Genomic DNA, 20,934 nt, shown 5'->3' on the forward strand with positions numbered 1-20,934 from the left:
ATCGCACTCGGGTGCGCGCGCCACCCCCTGCCTCCCTCCGGCCCCAGGGAAACGCCAGCGGCTGCTGGAGGGAGGTTCGCCCTGTGCCGCCGTATAAGGGACCCGCCGGTGCCGCCCCTCCAGACACGACCCCGTGCCCAGCAAACAGCCGCCACTTCCGGGGGGGAGGGGATGAGAGGCATCAAGATAGGAGGACACGGGAATCACGTGTGGTGAAGCCACGCCCACCCTATTGCGTCACTGTTTAATCGCTCATCGGCGGGTACTATTGACGTCCGTTTCTATGCGACCAGGGAAGAGGAGGTACCGCTGGGTCACGTGACCAGCCAGCTCGGGTTCTCGCTGGGGGCTGGTTGGGTCCGCCCTGGGGGCCTGTATCCCGTCGGGCAGCGCGGCGTCTCCAGGAGACCGGTCCCAAACACATGCGGGGGGAGGGGACAGGCCGGGCTCCGAGAGGCGCTAGCGGGAGGGCGGAGCGGGCCGTGCACGGAGAGCCCGACTGGGACGCAGGGGTGGGACCCGCGCCCCCTCCTCGTCTGGGCCGGGGGCGGGGATGAGAAGGTAAATGGGCGTGCCCCCCCCACGTGTCCGGCGTAGCTCCGCTCGTCCCCCCACGCGCACACCCCCAGAGACACCGGCACCGGGGGTGGGCTGGAGGGCGCCTGGCCGTGCCCTGCTGCCCCAGCCCAGCCGCGAGCGCTGGGTGCTGCTGGGGACAGGCCTTGCGACCACGGGCGCGATCATGAGACTGGCCACACTGGGTCAGACCAATGGCCCTTCCAGCCCAGTTGCCTGTCCTGACAGTGCCAGATGCCCCAGAGGGAAGGGGCGGAGCAGGCAGTCATTGAGTGAGCCGTCCCTTGGTGTCAGAAGCTTAGGGGTGCCCAGAGCATGGGGTTGTGATCCTGATTGTCTTGGCTGACAGTCACCGATGGAGCTATCCTCCAGGAACTTATTTAATTATTTTTTTAACCCAGTTGTAGTTTTGGTTTTCACAACATCCCCTGGCAACAAGTTCCACAGGTTAACTGTGCGTTGTGTGAAGTAGTACTGCCTTTTGTTTGTTTTAAAGCTATTAGTAGGCTGCCTGTCAATTTCGTTGGCAGACCCCTGGTTCTTGTGTTATGTGAAGAGATGAATAACACTTCCCCATTCACTTTCTCTACACCATTCATGATTTTATAGAGTTCCATCATATCCTGCTCGTCCCCCTCCCCCCCCGTCATCTTTTTTCCAAGCTGAACAGTCCCAGTCTTTTTAATCTCTCCTCATATGGAAGATGTTCCATACTCTTAATCATTTAAAGACTCTGTTCTAAGTAGGCTTGGAAGGATTAGATTTGTGTTTGGTAAATGTAGGTAAATGTCAATTTCACTGTTTACACACAAACCCATGAAAAAATAGTTCCATCAATAATAATAGAAATTTACAGATAGGCAAAGTGAGAAAAATGCTGCTTGAGAACATATTAGAGTTTATTTTAAAGCTATTTACTTTATATATTTTGACATGTGATGTTGAGAATTCATGTTTTAATGTAAAGCTTTAACATTTTGAATCTCAAGGTCTACTATCATTAAATAATTATTGGCTGACCAGCCCATAATTTCCCACAATTGTGAAAATTTAAATAGATAAAACTCAAAAAAATTGCTTAAAACCTATAATTTTGCACAACTATGTGCAAAGGAGCATGGCCTGGACCTGGCACCAGCACCGGTCCTGGCGCTGCTCACCGTCCCCAATTAGCTCCAGGTCGCGACACCACTCTAGGTCACAAAACCACACCAGGTCATGGCACCGCTCCCCAGCCTTACGGCACCGCTCTCCAGCTTCTTGGCACAGCTCCCCAGCTTCGCGGCACCACTTCCCAGTTTCACGGCACCGCTTGCTGGCTCAGCTCCGCTTGGCACCACCCTGACCCTCGTGGTCCCAATCCCGTTCCTTGGGCTTGGAGGCAGGGTCTAGGTACTTGGAACGGGACCAGGACTGGTCAGGCCATGGATGCCCTGAAGTAGGGGTAGGGCCACGGCTGGTGCAATAGCAGGGACCAACTCAGTGGCCATTCTGGATCCCGTGGGTGTACCACCAGGCCCAGGGTGCACAGTCTAAAGCAGGGGTTTCTAAACTTGGTTCCGTGGCTTGTTCAGGGTAAGCCCCTGGCGGGCCATGAGACACTTTGTTTACCTTGGGAGACAGGTCAGTCCTTTCTTACAGACAACCCCCAAACCTGAAGCGAATACTCACCATCAACCACACACCACACAACAAAAACACTAACCCAAGAACCAATCCTTGCAACAAAGCCCGCTGCCAACTCTGTCCACATATCTATTCAGGGGATACCATCACAGGACCTAATCACATCAGCCACGCCATCAGGGGCTCATTCACCTGCACATCTACCAATGTGATATATGCCATCATGTGCCAGCAATGCCCCTCTGTCATGTACATTGGCCAAACAGGACAGTCTCTACATAAAAGAATACATGGACACAAATCAGACGTCAAGAATTATAACATTCAAAAATCAGTTGGAGAACACTTCAATCTTCCTGGCCACTCGATTACAGACCTAAAAGTCGCAATATTACAACAAAAAAAGTTCACAAACAGACTCCAACAAGAGACTGCTGAATTGGAATTAATTTGCAAATTGGACACCATCAAACTAGGCTTGAATAAAGACACGGATTGGATGGGCCATTACACAAAGTAAAACTATTTCCCCATGCTTATTCTCACCCCCCGCCCCCCACCCCACACAGTTTTTCCTTACATCTCCTTGTCAATTGCTGGAAATGGGCTATTTTCATTACCGCTACAAACAGTTCTTTTTCTCTCCTGCTGATAATAGCTCACCTTAACTGATCACTCTCTTTATAGTGTGTATGGTCACACCCATTGTTTCATGTTCTCTGTGTATATATATATCTTCCTACTGTATTTTCCACTACATGCATCCGATGAAGTGGGGAGTAGCCCACGAAAGCTTATGCTCAAATAAATTTGTTAGTCTCTAAGGTGCCACAAGTACTCGCCGTTCCCGGCCAATGGGAGCTGCAGGCCATTGCAGGCATGGCTTGCCTCAGCTTACTGCCCGGGGCACGACAACTTGAATTCAGTGGTCACAGTGCTGGGACAGGTCCTCACCTCCCTTCACTGGTGGCTTGACCCCTGAGCGGTGTGTGGAGGAGTCCTCTTCCACAGCCCACAGCCTTCCTTGTCCCTGGTTATGGACATGTCAGCTGTGGGATGGGGGGCACATCTGGGGAACCTTCAGACACAGAGCCTGTGGTCACAGAATGAGCTCTCCCTGCATATCAATGTCAGGGAGCTAGTGGCGGTGCGCCTTGCTTGCCAAGTTTTCCAGGCCCAACTGCAAGGATGTTCTAATGGACAACACCACAGCCATGTTTTACATAAACAAGCAAGGGGGAGCCTGTTCCTCACCACTATGCCAGGAGGCCCTTAGACTGTGGGAGTTTTACATAGCCCACTCCATTCACCTGGAAGTGTCCTTTCTCCCAGGAATTCAGAACATGCTGGAGGACCACCTCAGCCGGTCCTTCCACACTCACAAGTGGTCTCTCCAACCGGATGCCATACACCCCATCTTCCAAAGGTGGGGGTTTCCCCAGGTCGACCTGTTCGCTACCCGATGCAACAGGAAGTGCCAATCGTTCTGCTTCCAGGGTCACAGCCCAGGCTCCCTCATGTACACATTCCTGCTATCCTGGAGAGGTCTCCTGCTCTGCGCCTTTCCTCCATTCCCTCTCGTGCACAAAGTCCTGCTCAAGGTCCATAGGGAGGGGGAAAAGGTGATTCTGATAGCTCCAGTGTGGCCCCGCCAGCACTGGTACCCGACACTGCTGGACAGTGGACATACCGGTCACGTTGCCTCTCCTCCCCAACTTACTCACTCAGGACCATGGTCGCCTCTATCATCCTGACCTACAGTCCGTCTACCTCATGGCTAGGAAGCTTCATGGCTGAACCCCACGGAGCTTCTGTACTTGGATCAAGTAAGACAGGCCCTGCTAGGCAGCAGGAAGCCCTCTACCAGAGCCACGTATCTGGCGAAGTGGAAAAGATTTTCATGTTGGTGTTACCAGCACCTCAGCCCCCGCTCCAGGTGCCAGTACCTTTCATCTTAGAGTACTTCCTGTGCCTGAAACAGCAAGTCCTGGTGGCGTCCTCCATAAGGATTCACCTTGCTGCCATCTCGGCCTTCCACCCAGGTGCGTCTGGCTTCTCGGTCTTCACCAACCCTATGGTTGGTCACTTTCTCAAAGGCTTGGATTGTTTATATCCTCAGATCCCTCAGCCTGTCCCTGCGGGGGACCTTAACCTGGTCCTTTCAAGGCTCATGGGGCCCCTGTGCGAACCGTTGGCCACATGCTCCCTCTTGTATCTCTCCTGGAAGACAGCTTTCCTGGTTGCCATTACGTCGGCGAGATGCGTCACTGAGCTAAAAGTCCTCACCTTGGAACCACCTTACACGGTTTTCCACAAGGATAAGGTGCAATTCAGACCCCACCCGGCCTTTCTCCCCAAGGTGATGTCGAACTTCCACATCAGCCAGGACATTTTCCTACCATGCCAGTACCCAGGAATAGTAGCTACATTCCCTCGATGTCAAGAGCCCTACATCGAGCACACTAAGCCATTCAGAAAATCAGAACAGCCATTTGTAGCAGTGGCAGACCACATGAAAGGCCTCCCAGTCTCATCTCAAAGAACATCTTCCTGGATCACATTCTGCATCCACACTTGCTATGAGGTGGCCAAAGTGCTGACCCCAGCTCTCACCACACACTCCGCTAGGGCCCAGATTTGGTCAGCAGCGTTCCTGACCCAGGTCCTGATCTAGGAAATCTTCAGGGCAGTGACTTGGTCCTCGGTTCATATCTTCACCTCTCACTATGCCATCGTCCGGCACAAGGCTTTCAGTAGAATGGTGCTACAATCAGCGTTCCTTAACTCCAACCCCACTGACTAGGTAAGGCTTGGGAGTCACCTAATTGGAATCAATATGAGCAATCACTCGAAGAAGAAAAAACAGTTACTCACCTCTCGTAACTGTTGTTCTTCGAGATGTGTTGCTCATATGCATTCCAAATCTGCCCACTTTCCCCTCTGTCAGAGTAACTGGCAAGAAGGAACTGAGGGGGTGCCAGGTTGGCAGGGTATTATATTGAGCGCCACTCCAGGGGGCTCCACAACTGACCCAATGGGTGCTGCTAGGGGAAAAACTTTCCAACAGTTGTGCACATGGTGCACGCACACCTAATTGGAATGGATATGAACAACACATCTCAAAGATGTTACGAAAGGTGAGTAACCATTTTTTCTTTGTGTGATGTTGAACTCTTATGTGATGGTAATCGGTCTTTCAACTTCCTCCAACCTCTGTTGATGCTCCATCCTATTTGCTCAGACAGAACTGATGCATTTGCAGCACTTTTGTTCAAAATGAAGCAGGGTGCACGGTACAGAGATCGTTTTTTCGTACTCCAGCATAACCAGTGTCTTGTTTAGGTCTCACCATTTGGAAGAGTTTTTGTCAGCAGACGAGTAGGGAAAGCATGATTATCAGCATCTCGTGGAATGTTACTTGGAATTTCAAAACAGCTAATTTGAAGACAAGATTGCATTTGGGCAGCATTGCTCTTGTCAATAATTCCAATGTCAGCCACAGTCAAACCTGTAATACTCATGAATTGCTCTTGCTGCATAAGATCTACATCTTCCTGTTGCTATTGAGTTTCTTGATCGTACGCAGGATCTTCTGCTGCATCTGTTGCTGTTGGCACATCTCCTTCTTGACTACTGTCCTCATGTTCAGAGATCAGCATTGAAATATCACCTGTTACAGTTGTGGAGTTTTCATTATCTGTAGCATTGTTTGTTAGGTAAGGGTGTGTTTTCCAGTGGTTTGAGAAATGAAGTTATTGGCTTTGAGCTCTTAGCTGCTGCTTCACTCAGTTGTTTTCGCCATCTCTTGCTTGCACCACTTTCAAATCTCCTCTTCATAGTGATCTATCTGGTCAATATGTAACCCATCCACACTTGACATATTCTGCTATAAATAAGTAGCTTATCTACACTTGAAATCTTCCACTGTAAACATCTACACAAATGCTGAATGGTACACAAATGCTGAAAAGACTTAAAATGAAGGAATACGAATTAAGAACACAAAATGAAACTGTCAGACAGGTTATTATCCTTATCACTGAATCAAAACTCAAGCACGCAAGGTATAATATAACAGGCTGAGCTGAAGACAAAGGGATGACATATATATAGTAAACACAGACATGGATAAAGACAGAGGGATAATGTCCAACATTTCAAACATGTATCCTCACGAAACTCACTGTACAAGATTGTCCTCACAAATTTTCACCTTGATTCTGGGCCTATGGTCTACCAAAGCCTATGATGATGGCCAAGCTACCAAGCTAGGGCTCAACCAACCAACCAGTCACCTCTTTTAGCTACCGTATGAAGATAATAATGAGGAATTCTCACACATAAATAATTCCTTAGTCAACTAGACGTAAAACTACAAGGACACTAAAATGTAACAATTCTCTACCTGTCAACACGCACTTGATCCAGCACCAGCCACTAGTAGTGGTTTGTTTATATAATCAGCTGATCTGAGAGGACACCTTCATCACGGTCTAATCTTATGCCATCAGAACCGATATATTTTATTAATATTTATGAACATTTTTAACTCTTTAATATGACAAAATCTATATAACTTAATAAAAAATATGTCTTTTACCAAATCACATCTCTTATTTGCTTAAATTTGCAGCTCTAAGCTGAGAGAATGTGTCATATCTTGGTCCGATAGGGATGTGCATAAAAACAAGTTGTGAAATGTATCAAATGCCAAAAAATTAACAAGTGTCTACATTGGAGCAACCCTTTGAGCTTGAGGCCCAGGCCAAATGGTCCTCCTGGCCCCCCCTTTGATTGGCCCTGGGCTTTTGATAGGTTACAAGATGATGGCTTGAGGTGTGATATTATAATTAACAGCCTGAACATCTTGGTAATACTTTAGAGTATTACATAAAATTTAATCTATTTTTCTGTTTTAGTTGTTGACCTGTGAACATCACTGGAAGAATAGGAGCATTACTAAGGAGACTTGAATTTGAAAGCTACATTATAGATAAATAAATGTGATCTCTGTTACATGGAGCAATGCTGAAATTCCAAGAGGCTATTAAACATGTCAGTGATTCTGCACCTGTTTCCACTTCCTCTGAAACCTTGATTGCAAGAAGATATGTTCTTCAGCAGAAACTTGGCAGAGGAAGCTTTGGAACAGTCTATCTGGTTTCAGACAAGAAGGCAAAACAAGGAGAAGAATTGTAAGTAAGCATCATATATAGTGTGTTGACTCAATGTATTTGAAAAAAAATTGGCCCATATTTCTAATTTTTTTTTGTTCCTTTGTATCTTTTTTGGTCTTCTTTGGTGTCCCATTACCTCCCAATTTGGTATTACCTGCAAATTTAATTAATACACTGTTTACCCTATCTTCACTGGTGGTGCTCAATAGGCTGGCACTGAACCTGGCATTCCACTAGATACCATCTTTCCAACTCAATGCATTATTGTGTAGGCGTCTTCAGTAAGATTTCAGTCTATGTGATGGTGGTCTTAACCAAGCCAGTTTTAACTGATTTTGTAAGTTAAATTTTCTGTCTATCTTCCATATATATCCCTCCTATCCATAGTATCTAAGTGCTTCTCAAACAGTAAAAAGAACTCTATCAAATGGATTACTAAAATCCAGATACATCTAGGGTTAAATTCACACCAATCTCTATCCATTACTTAAATGCCAGTTAAACAACTTATATGAAGCTTAAGTGGTATATAGGGTCTTGTGCTAATTGAACAGGGGTTAATTTTATCCCTTCTGTATAAAATGTTGTTTGTACATTCATATCATTGAGAAGAAGCAATGAGAAGGCATATATACACCATAACAGTTTTCCTTTTCTTCAGTGTACCAAAACTGCTTAGTCCCAACAATAAAGGAAAATAACGTGTTCCACAAGATCTTTCTTGAAGAGGTCTATTAAAATCTGCACCACTCATAATGCATTTCCATTCCATGCTTAATGACCTTCATGAAAATATCATCTTTATTTATTTGAATATTAAAAAGTTGTTATAAAATGCAAAGAGAGAGATCCCCAAAAATGATACAGTTCAATTGATGTGATATCTAACTCTGTAATGCTCCATCCAATTATACGTAGCCTTTAACGCAATCAAGCTGGGCAAGAAAAGAACAAGGTAAGAAAATTTCAGAATTCCTGCTTTTCTTTTGTGGGTCTGTCCCCTTCAGGTGACTTTTCCCAGGGTTTGCCTAATCTATCTAGGTTTTTATACCATGCCCATCCATCACTTTAGTTATGTAGTCAGGGTACCATCATAAAGACTCAAATTGTCGGAGGGGACCTAAGAGAAGCTGGTAGCTAAACCAGCAGGAAATACAGAAGAAGATGTTTTCTGTTTTTGATGATAAAATTGGATGCCTGCTTGTCTAATGAGAAAGGAGAGGTAATGACTATAGACATAATAAAGTGAAAGCCACCATGGTTACTGTACTTTTAATTGATAACAATTTTTTTTTTTTAGTCTCAACAAGTCTTAATTTTGTCTCTACCTGAAAATGGACAAATTTTCATCAATTTATTTTATAATCTCAATAGGATCACAAAATATCACAGACTTAACACTTCCAAGGAATGTTAGCATTTCTGCATGTGAAATCAAATTCGGGTGCGTGTCTAATATTATTGGATGACATTTTTTGTTGTATAGAACTATATTCTCATCACTCTGACAAATTTAGAGACAGGGACTTTAAAAAGTATCTTTTCCCTGTAATCTAGAACTGTGTGTGTCCATTGGACTTGATACTGGTTGCTTCATGTCTGACACCTCAAATAGATAATATTTTCATCCAGAAATAGGCTCTTTTCCTTAAGCTTGGAACCACTTAGTAACCTATGTGAGGAATCAAATTTTCCATGATGACTTGGACATTGTCTTAGGGCTAGTCTACACTTACCAGCCGGGTCGATGCGGTGAGTTCGACTTCTCGGAGTTCGAACTATCGCATCTAATCTGGACGCGATAGTTCGAACTCTGGAAGCGCCGCGGTCGACTCCGGTACTCCACCACTGCAAACGGCGGTGGCGGAGTCGACCTTGGAGCCGCGGACTTCGATTCCGCGGCGTCTGGACGGGTGAGTAGTTCGAACTAGGGTACTTCGAATTCAGCTACGCTATTCACGTAGCTGAACTTGCGTACCCTAGTTCGACCCCCGCCCTTAGTGTAGACCTGCCCTTTGAAGGTAACATTAATGTTGGTAATCCAACTGTGGTCATCATATATGTAGTGTTTCTTGTTGAAGATACTGATAGCAAATCACCTAGCCCAAAGGTGGGCAAACTTTTTGGCCCGAGGGCCACATTGGGATTGTGCAACTGTATGGAGAGCCGGGTAGAGAAGGTTGTGCCTCCCCAAACAGCCTGGCCCCCATCCCCTATCCGCCCCCTCCCACTTCCCACCCCCTCAGAATCCCCAACCCATCCAACCCCCCCTGCTCCTTGTCCCCTGACCGCCCCCTCCTGGGACCCCTGCCCCAATCCAATGCCCCTGCTCCCTGTCCCCTGACTGCCCCGACCCTTATCCATGCCTCCACCCCCTGAAAGCCCCCCTGGGACTCCCATCCCCTATCCAACTGCCCTCTGTTCCTCATCTCCTAACCACCCCCTCCCGGGACCCCCCTGCCCTAACTGCTCCCCGGGATTCCACCCCCTTATCCAACCCCCACTGCTCCCTTCCTCTGACTGCCCTCCCGACCCCATCCACATCCCCACCCCCTGACAGGCCCTCTGGGACTCCCACTCCCAACCCTCCCTGTTCCCCATCCACTGACCACCCCCCCAGAACCTCCACTCCATCCAACCGCCCCCTCCTTCCTGACTGCCCCCCAGCAGCTGCCCCACTCCCTTACCCAACCCCCCTGCTCCTTGCCCCCTTACCAACAGCAGGAGCTCGCAGCCACAACAACCGGCCAGAGCCAGCTGTGCTCCCCACATTGCCCAGCGGGAGCAGCGGGCCAGAGCGCGGCCCTCACTGCGGTGCAGCTGTGGGGGACGGCGGACAGCGGGGGAGGGACTGGGGACTAGGCTCCCTGGTTGGGAGCTCAGGGGCCGGGCAGGACGGTCCCGCAGGCCGGATGTGGCCTGTGGACTGTAATTTGCCAATGTCTGACCTAGCCATATTTTATGAGAATATTCAGCTAATATAACTTCTGATTTCTGAAAAATTTGGACACTTGATTATTGTGTAGAAGGGATATCAAGGCTCATCGGAGTGTGGTGGGGAGCCCCCTGATACCTGGAAGTTTTACAGATCCAAGAGCTAGGTGCATGCTGCAATACTTCAGTCAGTTCAACTAGTGTCAGTAATAGCAGAGTTCTTTTTCATATTTTTCAGAAATATTAAAGTGCATATTGTACAGTAGCCATTTTGGTAGGTCACATTTCCAATAAATGATACATTTGTTGGTTATCATGTTATGGTAATTAGGTTAACAGGGAACTGAAAGAGTCCTATTCACTTTAAACCCAGGCATTGTTTGTTATATTTTTCCAGGACTAAGAAAGAAAGCCTTTTCAGGCAATTTTGTGATGTTGCAGCATTCTGCATCCATAAGAAAGCTTTATGACATAAGAGACCTACATATAATCTACAGAAGATACTTTCCCAACAGAATGGGGCAGGGAAGCAGGTTTTAGTAGTTACACTGTATATTAAGGGTACATTTATAAATAGTTGATAAAGATTTTTAAATGATTGATAAATGCTTTAATAGATAGTTAATCAATTGTTATACAGTCCCACGAGTCAACAGGTTGTTTTTAACCATCTATTACACCTTCTACTGATGTGCTTACAGGCTTCTATAATGTATGCTACTCATATCTGTAACATGCTTATAACATCTATTAATCATTTATTAACCTTTGGTAAACTATTTATAAATGTACTTTTTCTATAAGGCATGACCATTTGGTTTTCTGATTTTTACATGTGCCAAATTAGTTTCCAGCATTTTTAAGGCAACTTTCCATTACAAACTTGTGGTTCTGCTGTATTTGTGTGGAAGCCTGCAGAGAGTTAGCAAAGATATCTTGACTATTAGTGAAACATTATAGTTTTGCCAAAGCAAAGCATTTTGCTGTTTTACCTTGAAAGAATTGCTCATTTGTGAGAAAACTAAAGTCAGTTTTTGCAGTTGGAGGGTGACACTGCACTACAAAAATGCCAAAATTTCTTGCTGGAATAAATTAGCAGCACCGTTTTAACAGTGAAAAGCTGGAAATGATGACCTCTCTCCCTAGATAAAATTATTATTAATAATATAGGTATTTATTTATGTTGCTGTAGTGTCAGGTGTTTTCTAAATGCAGAAAAAGAAATGGTATATATGCTGAACAGATTATAAACTAATGTTCTGTTACTGTACTGCTTAGATGCTTAGCTTTATGCATGCGAGTAATCCCATTGACGTCAATAATCTGATCATGACAGGCATGATTTTTCTAGGACCACATGCATAAGTGTGCAGGAATAGGGCATTCAAGTTGTGATGCTGAAGAACAACTCTGAAAAATATAATTTGAGCATTCTAAACAATGTTAATCAGTTAACTCTTCCACAGACTCCTGGCTTCATTTGAGAGACAACTGAGACAACATTCATGGGAGAGTTTATTTCTACTTTGGACATATGCAAAAATTACAAAATCAATTAGACCGACTCTTATGAATTCATATCTGAAGCAGTCTGCTCATAGTCTGCTCTTATTTTGTTTTGGTAATCTTTGGATGTTTCCATGACTGAGACAGTCCTAATGAAGATTGACCAATAGAAAAAGCTGTGTGTTTGGGGCAATGTCTTCATGTATTCTTGAATATGGCATGAGCAACTCACTGTAGATGAAAGCACTTTGCATGATTGAAAATTGAATGTTTGGGGCTGAAGTGGCTGTATTTTTAGCAGCAAAAACATGAATTAAATTGGAAAATATATTTTTCCATCACAAAAGTGCCTGTGCAAATCCATATGGTAGAATAGGATGACATTAGGACTCATTTCACATTTACCTCTGTCCCAGGTGGTAAAGGCCATGCAGTTTTAAGTAATCTCAGAGGAAGTGCCCTTCACTTCAAACAATTTGCATGCTGATCTGTTATGACATCTTATCAGTAGATACACAAACCTGTCTTCCCCAGATCCACTATTTTGGGATTATAAGAGACACAGGAACAAGAAGCAGTAACATTTATTTTTAGAAAGCTCCAAAAATACCAACTGATCTTAACATTATCTAACTAAACTAAGTACAGAGACTATGTAGACTAAAACCTGAAGTGAGCAGCATTGAGAAAGAGAGAATATATAGTTCCATGGCTACTTTTCCTGGCAAAAGATGATGTATGGACTGTAAGAGGTACTAATCCTCTACATCAGGGGTCCCCAACGCGGTGCCCGCAGGTGCCATGGCACCTGCTGGGGCATCCATGTGCACCCGCCTACTGGCCACCAGACAAGCAGCCGCCGAAATGCCGCTGAGAAGTGGCAACATCAAGAAGCGCTACCGCTGAAATCCTGCCGAATTTCGACGGCAACACCTCTTGATGATGCTGCTTCATGGCGGTATTCGGTGGCTGCTTGTCCGGTGGCCACAGTCCTCGGTGGCTAGTCGCCCGGCACCCCCCCACGGAAAAGGTTGGGGACCACTGCTCTACATCTTCTGTTGGAGAATTTGCTTCCTGGAATCACTGTGTGCACTCCCTCCTCCCCGACCCCTATTGCTTTAAATTGGTCCTGGACATGTGAGGCATTGTGTGTGGGTCCCCTACAGAGCCATTACCTTTGGAGAACTCCAGATACTGGTAAATTATCTTCCTTACCAAAGTATGATGAAGCAAAACATTTATTAAATCCCAAACTAGCAGAAATTGCCAGGTCTGAGGAGCCTCAAGTGAATGAAATGACTATTTATTCTTTTCTACTAGATTTATGATAGGTTTAGGTTTGAGGTGAGTGGTTCAGGGGTACTACTTCTTTAGCAAGGTTTCACTGTAACTCTGGTATAATCCCTACTTCAGAGGTTCTCAACCAGGGTTCTGTGTTGTTATCTCTCTCTTTCCTAATGGTTTCTAACATTCTGTTAGCTTTTTTTTACTGTTGCTGCATATTGAGCGGGTGTTTTCACAGAACTGTCCACAATGACTCAAAGATCTCTTTCTTGAGCGGTAACAGCTAATTTAGATCTCATCATTTTGTATGTATAGTTGAGATTATGTTTTCCAGTGTGCATTCCTTTACATTTATCAGCACTGAATTTCATCTGCCATTATTTCCCAGTCACTCAGTTTTGTGAGCTCCCTTTGTAGCTCTTCCCAGTTGGCTTTGGACTTAATTATCTTGAGTAATTTTGTATCGTCTGCAGACTTTCCTATTTCACTGATTACTCCCTTTCCAGATCATTTATGAATATTATAAAAGCAGCACTTGTCCTAGTACAGATCCCTAGGGGACCCTCCTATTTACCTCTCTCCACTGTGAAAACTGACCATTTATTCCTACCCTTTGTTTGCTGTCTTTTAACCAGTTCACTGATCCATGAGAGGACCTTTCCTCTTATCCCGTGACTGCTTGGTTTGCTTAAGAGCCTTTGGTGAAGGACCTTGTCAAAAGCTTTCTGATCTCTGCCCACATGTTTGACTCCTCAAAGAATTCTGATAGATTAGTGAGGCCATAGGTGCTGGAACTAGAGGTGCTGTTGCACTCCCTGGCTTGAAGTGGTAATAATGACCCAAATTCATGGCTTCTGCCTTCAGCAACCCCACTATAAAAATTGTTCCAGCACCACTGGGTGAGGCATGATTTCCCTTTACAAAATCCATGTCGACTCTTCCCCAACAAATCATGTTCAGCTATGTGTCTGATAATTCTATTCTTTACTATAGTTTCAACCAGTTTGCCTGGTCCTGAAGTTAGGCTTACTGGCTTATAATTGCCAGCATCGCCTATAGAGCCTTTTTTAAAAATTGACATTACATTAGCTATCCTCCAGTCCTCTGGTACAGAACTTGATTTCATATCTGAGTTCCTTCAGAACTGTGGGGTGAATATCATCTTGGTCTTGGTGACTTATTACTGTTTAATTTATCAATTTGTTCCTAAACCTCCTCTCTCGACATCTCAATCTGGGACAGTTTCTCAGCTTTGTCACTTAAAAATAATGGTTCAGGTGTAGGAATCTCCCCCACATCCTCTGCAGGGAAGACCAATGCAAATAATTCATTTAGCTTCTCTGCAATGGCCTTGTCTTCCTTGAGTGTTCCTTTAGCAGCTTGAACATCCCGTGGCTCCAGTGATTGTTTGACAGGTTTCCTACTTCTGATGCACTTAAAAAATTTGCTGTTATTGTTTATGTCTTTTGCTTGTTGTTCTTCAAATTCTTTTTTGGCCTGCCTATTTATGCTTTTGTACTTGATTTGCCAGAGTTTATGCACCTTTCTATTTTCCTCAGTAGGATCTGACTTCTAAATTTAAGGATGCCTTTTTATCTCTAGCCAAGTCTTTTACTTTGTTGTTTAGCCATGGTGGCATTTTTTTTGGTACTACCTATAAATTTTTTTATTTGGGGTATACGTTTAATTTGAGCCTCTGTTATGATGTTTTTTAAAAGTTTCCATGTAGCTTGCAGGCATTTTACTCTTGTGACTGTTCCTTTTAATTTCCATTTAAGTAGCTTCCTAATTTTTTTTATAGTTCCCCTTTTTGAAGTTAAATGATACTGTAGTGGGGTGGTTTGGTATTTCCCCTCCCCTCCAAGGATGTTAAATTTCATTACATTATGCTCACTGTTACCAAGGGGTTCAGCTGTATTCACCTCTTGGATTAGATCCTGTGCTCCACTTAGGACTAAATCAAGAATTGCCTCTCCCCTTGTGAGTTCCAGGACTAGCTGCTCCACGAATCAGTCATTAATAGTGTAAAAATGTATCTCTGCATCCTGTCCTGAGGTGACGTGTACCCAATAAATATGGGGATAGGTGAAATCCCCCATTATTATTTAGTTTTCTATTTTTATAGCCTCTCTAATCTCCCTGAACATTTCACCATCACCAAACTAATCAGGTGGTCGATAGTATAGTCCTACTACTGTACTCTTATTAATCAAGAATGGCATTCCTGTCCATAGAGATTCTAGGATACAGTTTGATTCATTTAAGTTTTTTTTACTATATTTGACTCTTTCTATGCATTCTTTCAGATATAGTGCCCCTCCCTCGCCAGCATAACCTACTCTGTCATTCCCATCTATTTACAAGGCAGGTAATCATGCATGCTGCATTCATGCAATAAATTGAATAGCCCCCACTGTGCTGTTAGACTTCTGCCTGCACTATTTTTACTCTTGTAGCTTTTTGTTTTTGTTTTGATTTTTGTTTTTTTATGTGTGGGGTGTTCGTTGGCCTAAGTTTAAAGGATGTTAGGTATATCTGTGTCTCTCACTCCCTTTCTAAACTCCTTTGCAAAACACCCCTGTTCACTAGCTCCTCTGGTCGCTTAGGAGTTGGGTTTTTAAATAGTGTTCTCCCTGGGTAGCCCCACTCCCTGGTTAAGGGCTGCTAAAGGAATTAGGGGTCAAAGCATTGTTTAGAAACTACTGGACAAGCAGGCCAGTAGGCTTGGCACATTGCCCCCCCAACAGGTTGCATTATAAACTTCAGTCAAGGAAGGACACTGCAAGCACCAGGCATACAACAAACAAATGGACAGACATCAAACTCACCCCGAGGGTCACATAGTCATTCTTCCTTCACTTGGAGAACTCTCTTGCAGTGTTTCATGTCAGTAAAGCAATCTCTGTCTTTGGTAACAACAGAGTCAAGATGCTCTAATGAGTTGATGAATTCAACTTCTTGTCCATCTATTACAAGTGGGTAGAAGTAGAGGTCCAGCAGCCACTTTCATCAGTTTGGTCTTCTTCCAGTTGACCTGAAGACCAAGTTTACTGGCATCTTCCATAAATGTATTCAGTACATTGATGAGATTAGTTCATCAGGATTCAGCTATAGCTGTTTCATCTGCATATTCCAGGTCTGTTATACAGAAGTCATGCAGTACCACCCCCACTATGCAGCTAGTGACTGCTTCTATCATTCAGTCAAAAACAATGTACAACAGATCAGGGGCAGCCACATGCCCTTGACAGACACCACTTTTGTATTCGAACCAATTTATATTTTTTTCCTTGTGAGCCCTTTTGCTGAGAAATTTATTTTACAATAACATCAGCTGTTATTTAATGGGATCATCAATTGACTGCAGCATTTCAAACATTGCCTAGTCTTTGTAAGAGAAAAAATGGAATGTGATATTTAATGATGTAAAAGTACAATAGTTATGTATTAAATTATGGATTCTTATTTTTATTTTATTATTTTTTGTTTTTACTTGCAGCATTTAGCAACAGTTAATAAATGTAAATGCTTGTAGCTACCTATCTTGTGATAAAGTTCTGCAGTTCACCAGTATATCACTTGGAGGCACCTGTGTATTGCAGTTATTCTCCTTAGCTGCTGCTGAACTTTAATTGTAAATTAAACAGTAGATTCCCTTAACTTTCTGTCAATTACATGTGCAATGGGTATAATTTCAGATACAATGCAAATAGCATAACTTGAATACAGTATTCAGGATGGAAAATGTTAATCATTGATGTAAATTTCTCATATTACAGGAAAATATATTGCATGAAAGTTCAAATATTATTCTAGGACAGAATTTATCTACAGTATTTAAGAATTTTTTCCTTCTAACACAGCTGATTTTGTAAGGTAGTAAAGGTATTAAAACATTTAACAAACCTTTCTAAAATTAATCTTTGTGCTAAATGCACCCATGTTGTGGTCCATGTCCATGCTCTGGGGTTATTTTGATGAATCAAAGGAACTGAGTCACATAATCCCCCAAATACATCTCCATAGAGTATGTTTACTATTTAGAGAAAGTATGAAATCAGCTGGAGTTTGCTAATGCAAATAATGTTCAGGAAACATACTTTGTCAACCCATTGTAGTCCCTCTCTCCCAGCCAGCCCAGCAGCTCCTGCCTCCCAGCCCGCTCCTTCCCCCCCCCTTGGGGGGCCTCCCCCCCCCCCGCCCCAAGGTCGGGGGCCCAAGGACAAAAGGAGAGCGCCAGACCTCAGTCAGCAGCCCGCGCCCGCAGCAGCCCGCCAGACCTCAGTCAGGGAGGAGGACGGGACTCCTCGGGCGGGCCCCGGCGGCGCCCCCACCTCCCCCCCGCCCCCGCCCTCCGGCTCGGCCCGCCCTCCCACCGCCCCCCCGCCCGCCCGCCCCGGAGCCCCGCCCCGGCCGCCCCGGAGCCGCGCCGCGCCGCTCCGCCGCCGCCCCGAGGGAGGAGCCTTCCCCGAGGCGCGAGGGGGCCGCCCCGAGGAGCCGCCCGGCCGGGAGCGCGCCCCTGCCGCCCGAGCCGAGGAGCCATGGAGACCCCCGCCCCCGAGCCCGCCGCGCGAGAGGGGAGCACCGACCCGGGAGGAGAGGATCAGTAGCCGGGGAGGGACCGAGGACCGGCAGCCAGGCCCCGGCCCGCCCCGGTCGGAGCAGGGTGGCCAGCCAGGCAGCCGGCAGCGAGCCGCTAGACTGGGGCCTGGGCCCCGCCTGGGGCCCAGTGGAGTGGCCTGGCCCCCCTGCACCCTGGGTGGGGTGGGCCCCCACCCCCTCCCCCCCACACCCCACTCCAGCACAGAGCCCCCTCCCTTGCTGCCTGACACCCCTGCCTCCTGCTGCTGCTGCCTGAGCTGCTGCTGGCCCCCCTGCAGCCCCTGCCCTGCCCTGCCCCTGCCTGCCTGGCCCTGCTGCCCTGCTGCCTGCTGGCCTGGCCTGCTGCTGCCTGGCCCCTGCCTGCCTGCCTGGCCTCTGCAGCCTGCTGCCTGCCCCCCTGCTGCCTGGGCCTGCCTGCCTGCCTGCTGCTGCCCCTGCAGCCCCTTGCCTGGGCCTGCCCTGCCCCTGCCCTGCTCTGGCCTGCCAGCCCTGCTGCCTGCCTGCTGCTGCGCCTGCTGCCCAGCCCTGCCCTGCCAGCCTGCCCTGCGCCCCTTGCGCCCCGCCCTTGCCTAGGGCCGGGGGCTGCCTGAGCTGCCCTGCTCTGTCTTGCCCTGGCTGTGAGTCCTGCTCTGGCTCAGTGCTGTGCTGAGCTAGGCTTGGGCTGACTGGAACTGCTGTTGCCTGCTGCCGCCCTGGACTACCGCTGGGGGGGTTCAACTGCTGCTGCTGCTGCTCTGCCCGGTCTGAGGGTCTGCTGCCTGCTTGTGCTGAGCTGCTGAGCACTGGCTTGGGGCTGCTGGACTGGAACTGATGTTGCCCTGACTGACTGCCCTGCTGACTGTGGCCTGACTGTTGCTGGTGCTGCCTGGCCCTGCCTGAGGGTCCTGTCTGATCTGACTCTGTGGCTGAGCTGCCTCTGCCTGGCCCAGCTGCCTGCTCCAGAGGGCCTGGGCCTGGGCCTGATTGCTGTTGCCCAGAGGGCCTGGGCCTGGGGACTGGCTGTTACTGAGATTACTGCTACCCCAGCCCCCTGCCTCAGAGGGCGGATTGTTGCTTGTGCCCCCCTGTCCCCCCCCCCCCCCCCCCCCCCCCTGGGGGCTGGCTGCCTGCTGTCACCTTGCCTCCCCCCCCCCTGGAGGGCCTGGGCTCCCCTAGGGGTATGGTTATCCAGCCCCCAGAGGGCCTGACCCCTGTGCCTGCTGACTGCTGCCACCCAGCCCCCCCTTGGCCTGGGGGGCCTGGGGGCCTGCCGAACTATTGTTATAGCCCCCCCCAGCCCCTGAGAGGGCGGGAGGAGAGGAGGCATTTTTCTTGTGTCTCTGTCCCCCCCCCCCCCCAGGGGGACAAGACAAGAGCGGTGTGTGTGGCTCCCCTCCCGCCAGCCGGAGAGTTGAGCCCCGACCAACAGCTTACACCCATGTAGTGGTCTAAATCGCTGTGGGAAGAACACAAATTAACTCTAAGAACAGAAATTCTCAAAGAGAACTGAACCTCAGCTGTTGATGCATCTGGTTTGTAGTTGTTGTTCAAGCATATCTTCTGGATTTTAATTTAGCACAATGCCTAGAGAGTGATTTAACAAAACACTAACAACATTTATAGTGTTGTTTCAGTGACTACTCAGAGCAATTTTTGGATGGGACTAGGCAACAATTTGGGGGGATCTATTACCCCTCCCTATCTCCTAATGGCTTTTGTTCATTATAATCATTATGATTATAGAATTCTGCATGCAGCTGGCATATTATCTGGAGCACACCTAAAGTTAACTGACTAATTTTAAATAAAAATGTGTGTGGAGATGGTCAGATCAGTACCAGCCTCCTGCTGCAGAAGTGGATCCCAGGTGCTTGGGAGGGAGTGGGGGGTGTCAATCCATATTTACTAACATTTATAAAAAGTTTTCTAAGGGTCAGTTTTCTAAATAAATGTAGATTCCGTGGGCTGCTAGGTCCCCAGCCATTAGCTTTGTGTGCTTACTGGTGAACTTTAGTACTTACTGGGAGCTTTTCACAAGTGTAAATGAACTGAATTGTCACAATAAGCAACATTTGCTTTGTGCATGGACCCTGTCTTCGTATATGTTTGGCTTATATAAAATTTTTGTACTGGCATTTGGTTAGTGTGTGACTATACTATTACAGCAATAATTATATTCACATGTGGATGCAGGTATAGTGGTATAAAGGTGCTTTATACTGGTATAGTTTACTCCCCTTCCTGTACCAGTGTAGTTACAGTGGTATAGCTGTTGTGTGTAGACAAAACCTAAGAATCTGGGGGCAGTTAGACTTCCAGCTGCTGGAGAGCTCTGTGAATGGTGGTCTCTCTGCCCTCACTTCTTGCCATTTCTATAGGTTTCTCTGCCTTTCTGCCCCACTACAGGGATTCTCTGCTCTTGAGCAGGCTTCCTCTTCAGCTACCAAACCTTATAGAATATAGGGCTGGCTTCAGAACTCATGCCAGCTGCTGCTCCCTGGCTATCTCTCAGCATCAGGCAGAATAGATAAGCAAGAGCTGCAGCGGGGCAGGATTGTAACTGGCTTTAGGTGAGGCAACCAACAGGGGGTGGAGAAGAGGCTGCTGAGCAGGCAAGAGAGATGCTGTTGTCTTACGGTCCTGCACTGCTACTGTCTCTTCCTGCTGTGTCTCATAAGCCTGTTGACTTTGGCCAACACTGTAGTTTCTAATGACTGGTTGGTAAAACGTGGGCCTGCCTGTGTGAAACCAGGGCTGTTGGTTATGATAACTATGTATTAAATGCACCCATACACCAGGATGCATGCATTCAGCACAGAGATTAATTTTAGAAAGTTTAACCCCTGTGAGGGGGTGGACTAGGCCCTGCCACACCCTGCCCTGGAAAACTGCAGTAGAGAGGTCCTCTGAGCTTCCTAGAGTGTCTGTGTGGGAAGCAGCCAATCAGAGCCCAGCAGGCTAGTATAAGAAGAATTGCAGGGCCAGAGTGAGTTCAGTTGCTTGCTAGAGCTGGAGGGCTCCTGGCTAGCTGCTGGGACTCCACTAGGACAAGGCCCTGAAGAGTGGAACCAGACTAGCTGACTGAATTTTTGTATGAGAGGGAACCGAGCTAGCAGGTTAAGTGAGTTAGGCTTACAAAATGTATTGGACAAAATGGCAGCATGACAAGGTGAAGCACGCCTACTCACCTGCAGACTGGCTGAACCCCACTGTATCTGTAGAGGTCATCTGGTGTTAAAACCAATTATTC

General features: G+C 46.7%; 1 protein-coding gene across 12 annotated transcripts in view; it reads left to right on the forward strand.

The window, feature by feature from the left end:
* The first annotated feature begins 91 nt into the window (after window positions 1-91).
* NEK11 (NIMA related kinase 11) overlaps window positions 92-20,934 on the forward strand; it is a 168,380-nt gene continuing 147,537 nt past the window's right edge. For 6 of the 12 annotated variants that reach the window (XM_039524106.1, XM_039524112.1, XM_039524109.1 and 3 more), the window contains exons 1-2: window positions 432-561; window positions 7,122-7,397. In XM_039524106.1, the coding sequence (XP_039380040.1) occupies window positions 7,228-7,397 (170 nt within the window). In that variant the 5' untranslated portion in view covers window positions 432-561; window positions 7,122-7,227. Of the gene's footprint in view, window positions 304-430; window positions 562-7,121; window positions 7,402-20,712; window positions 20,801-20,934 lie in introns of those variants that run through there. The other 6 variants (XM_039524107.1, XM_039524108.1, XM_039524113.1 and 3 more) reach the window with 6 other exon arrangements.

This window comes from Mauremys reevesii, linkage group 2 (genome assembly GCF_016161935.1).
Source record: "Mauremys reevesii isolate NIE-2019 linkage group 2, ASM1616193v1, whole genome shotgun sequence".
In the NCBI taxonomy this organism is placed as follows: domain Eukaryota; kingdom Metazoa; phylum Chordata; order Testudines; family Geoemydidae; genus Mauremys; species Mauremys reevesii.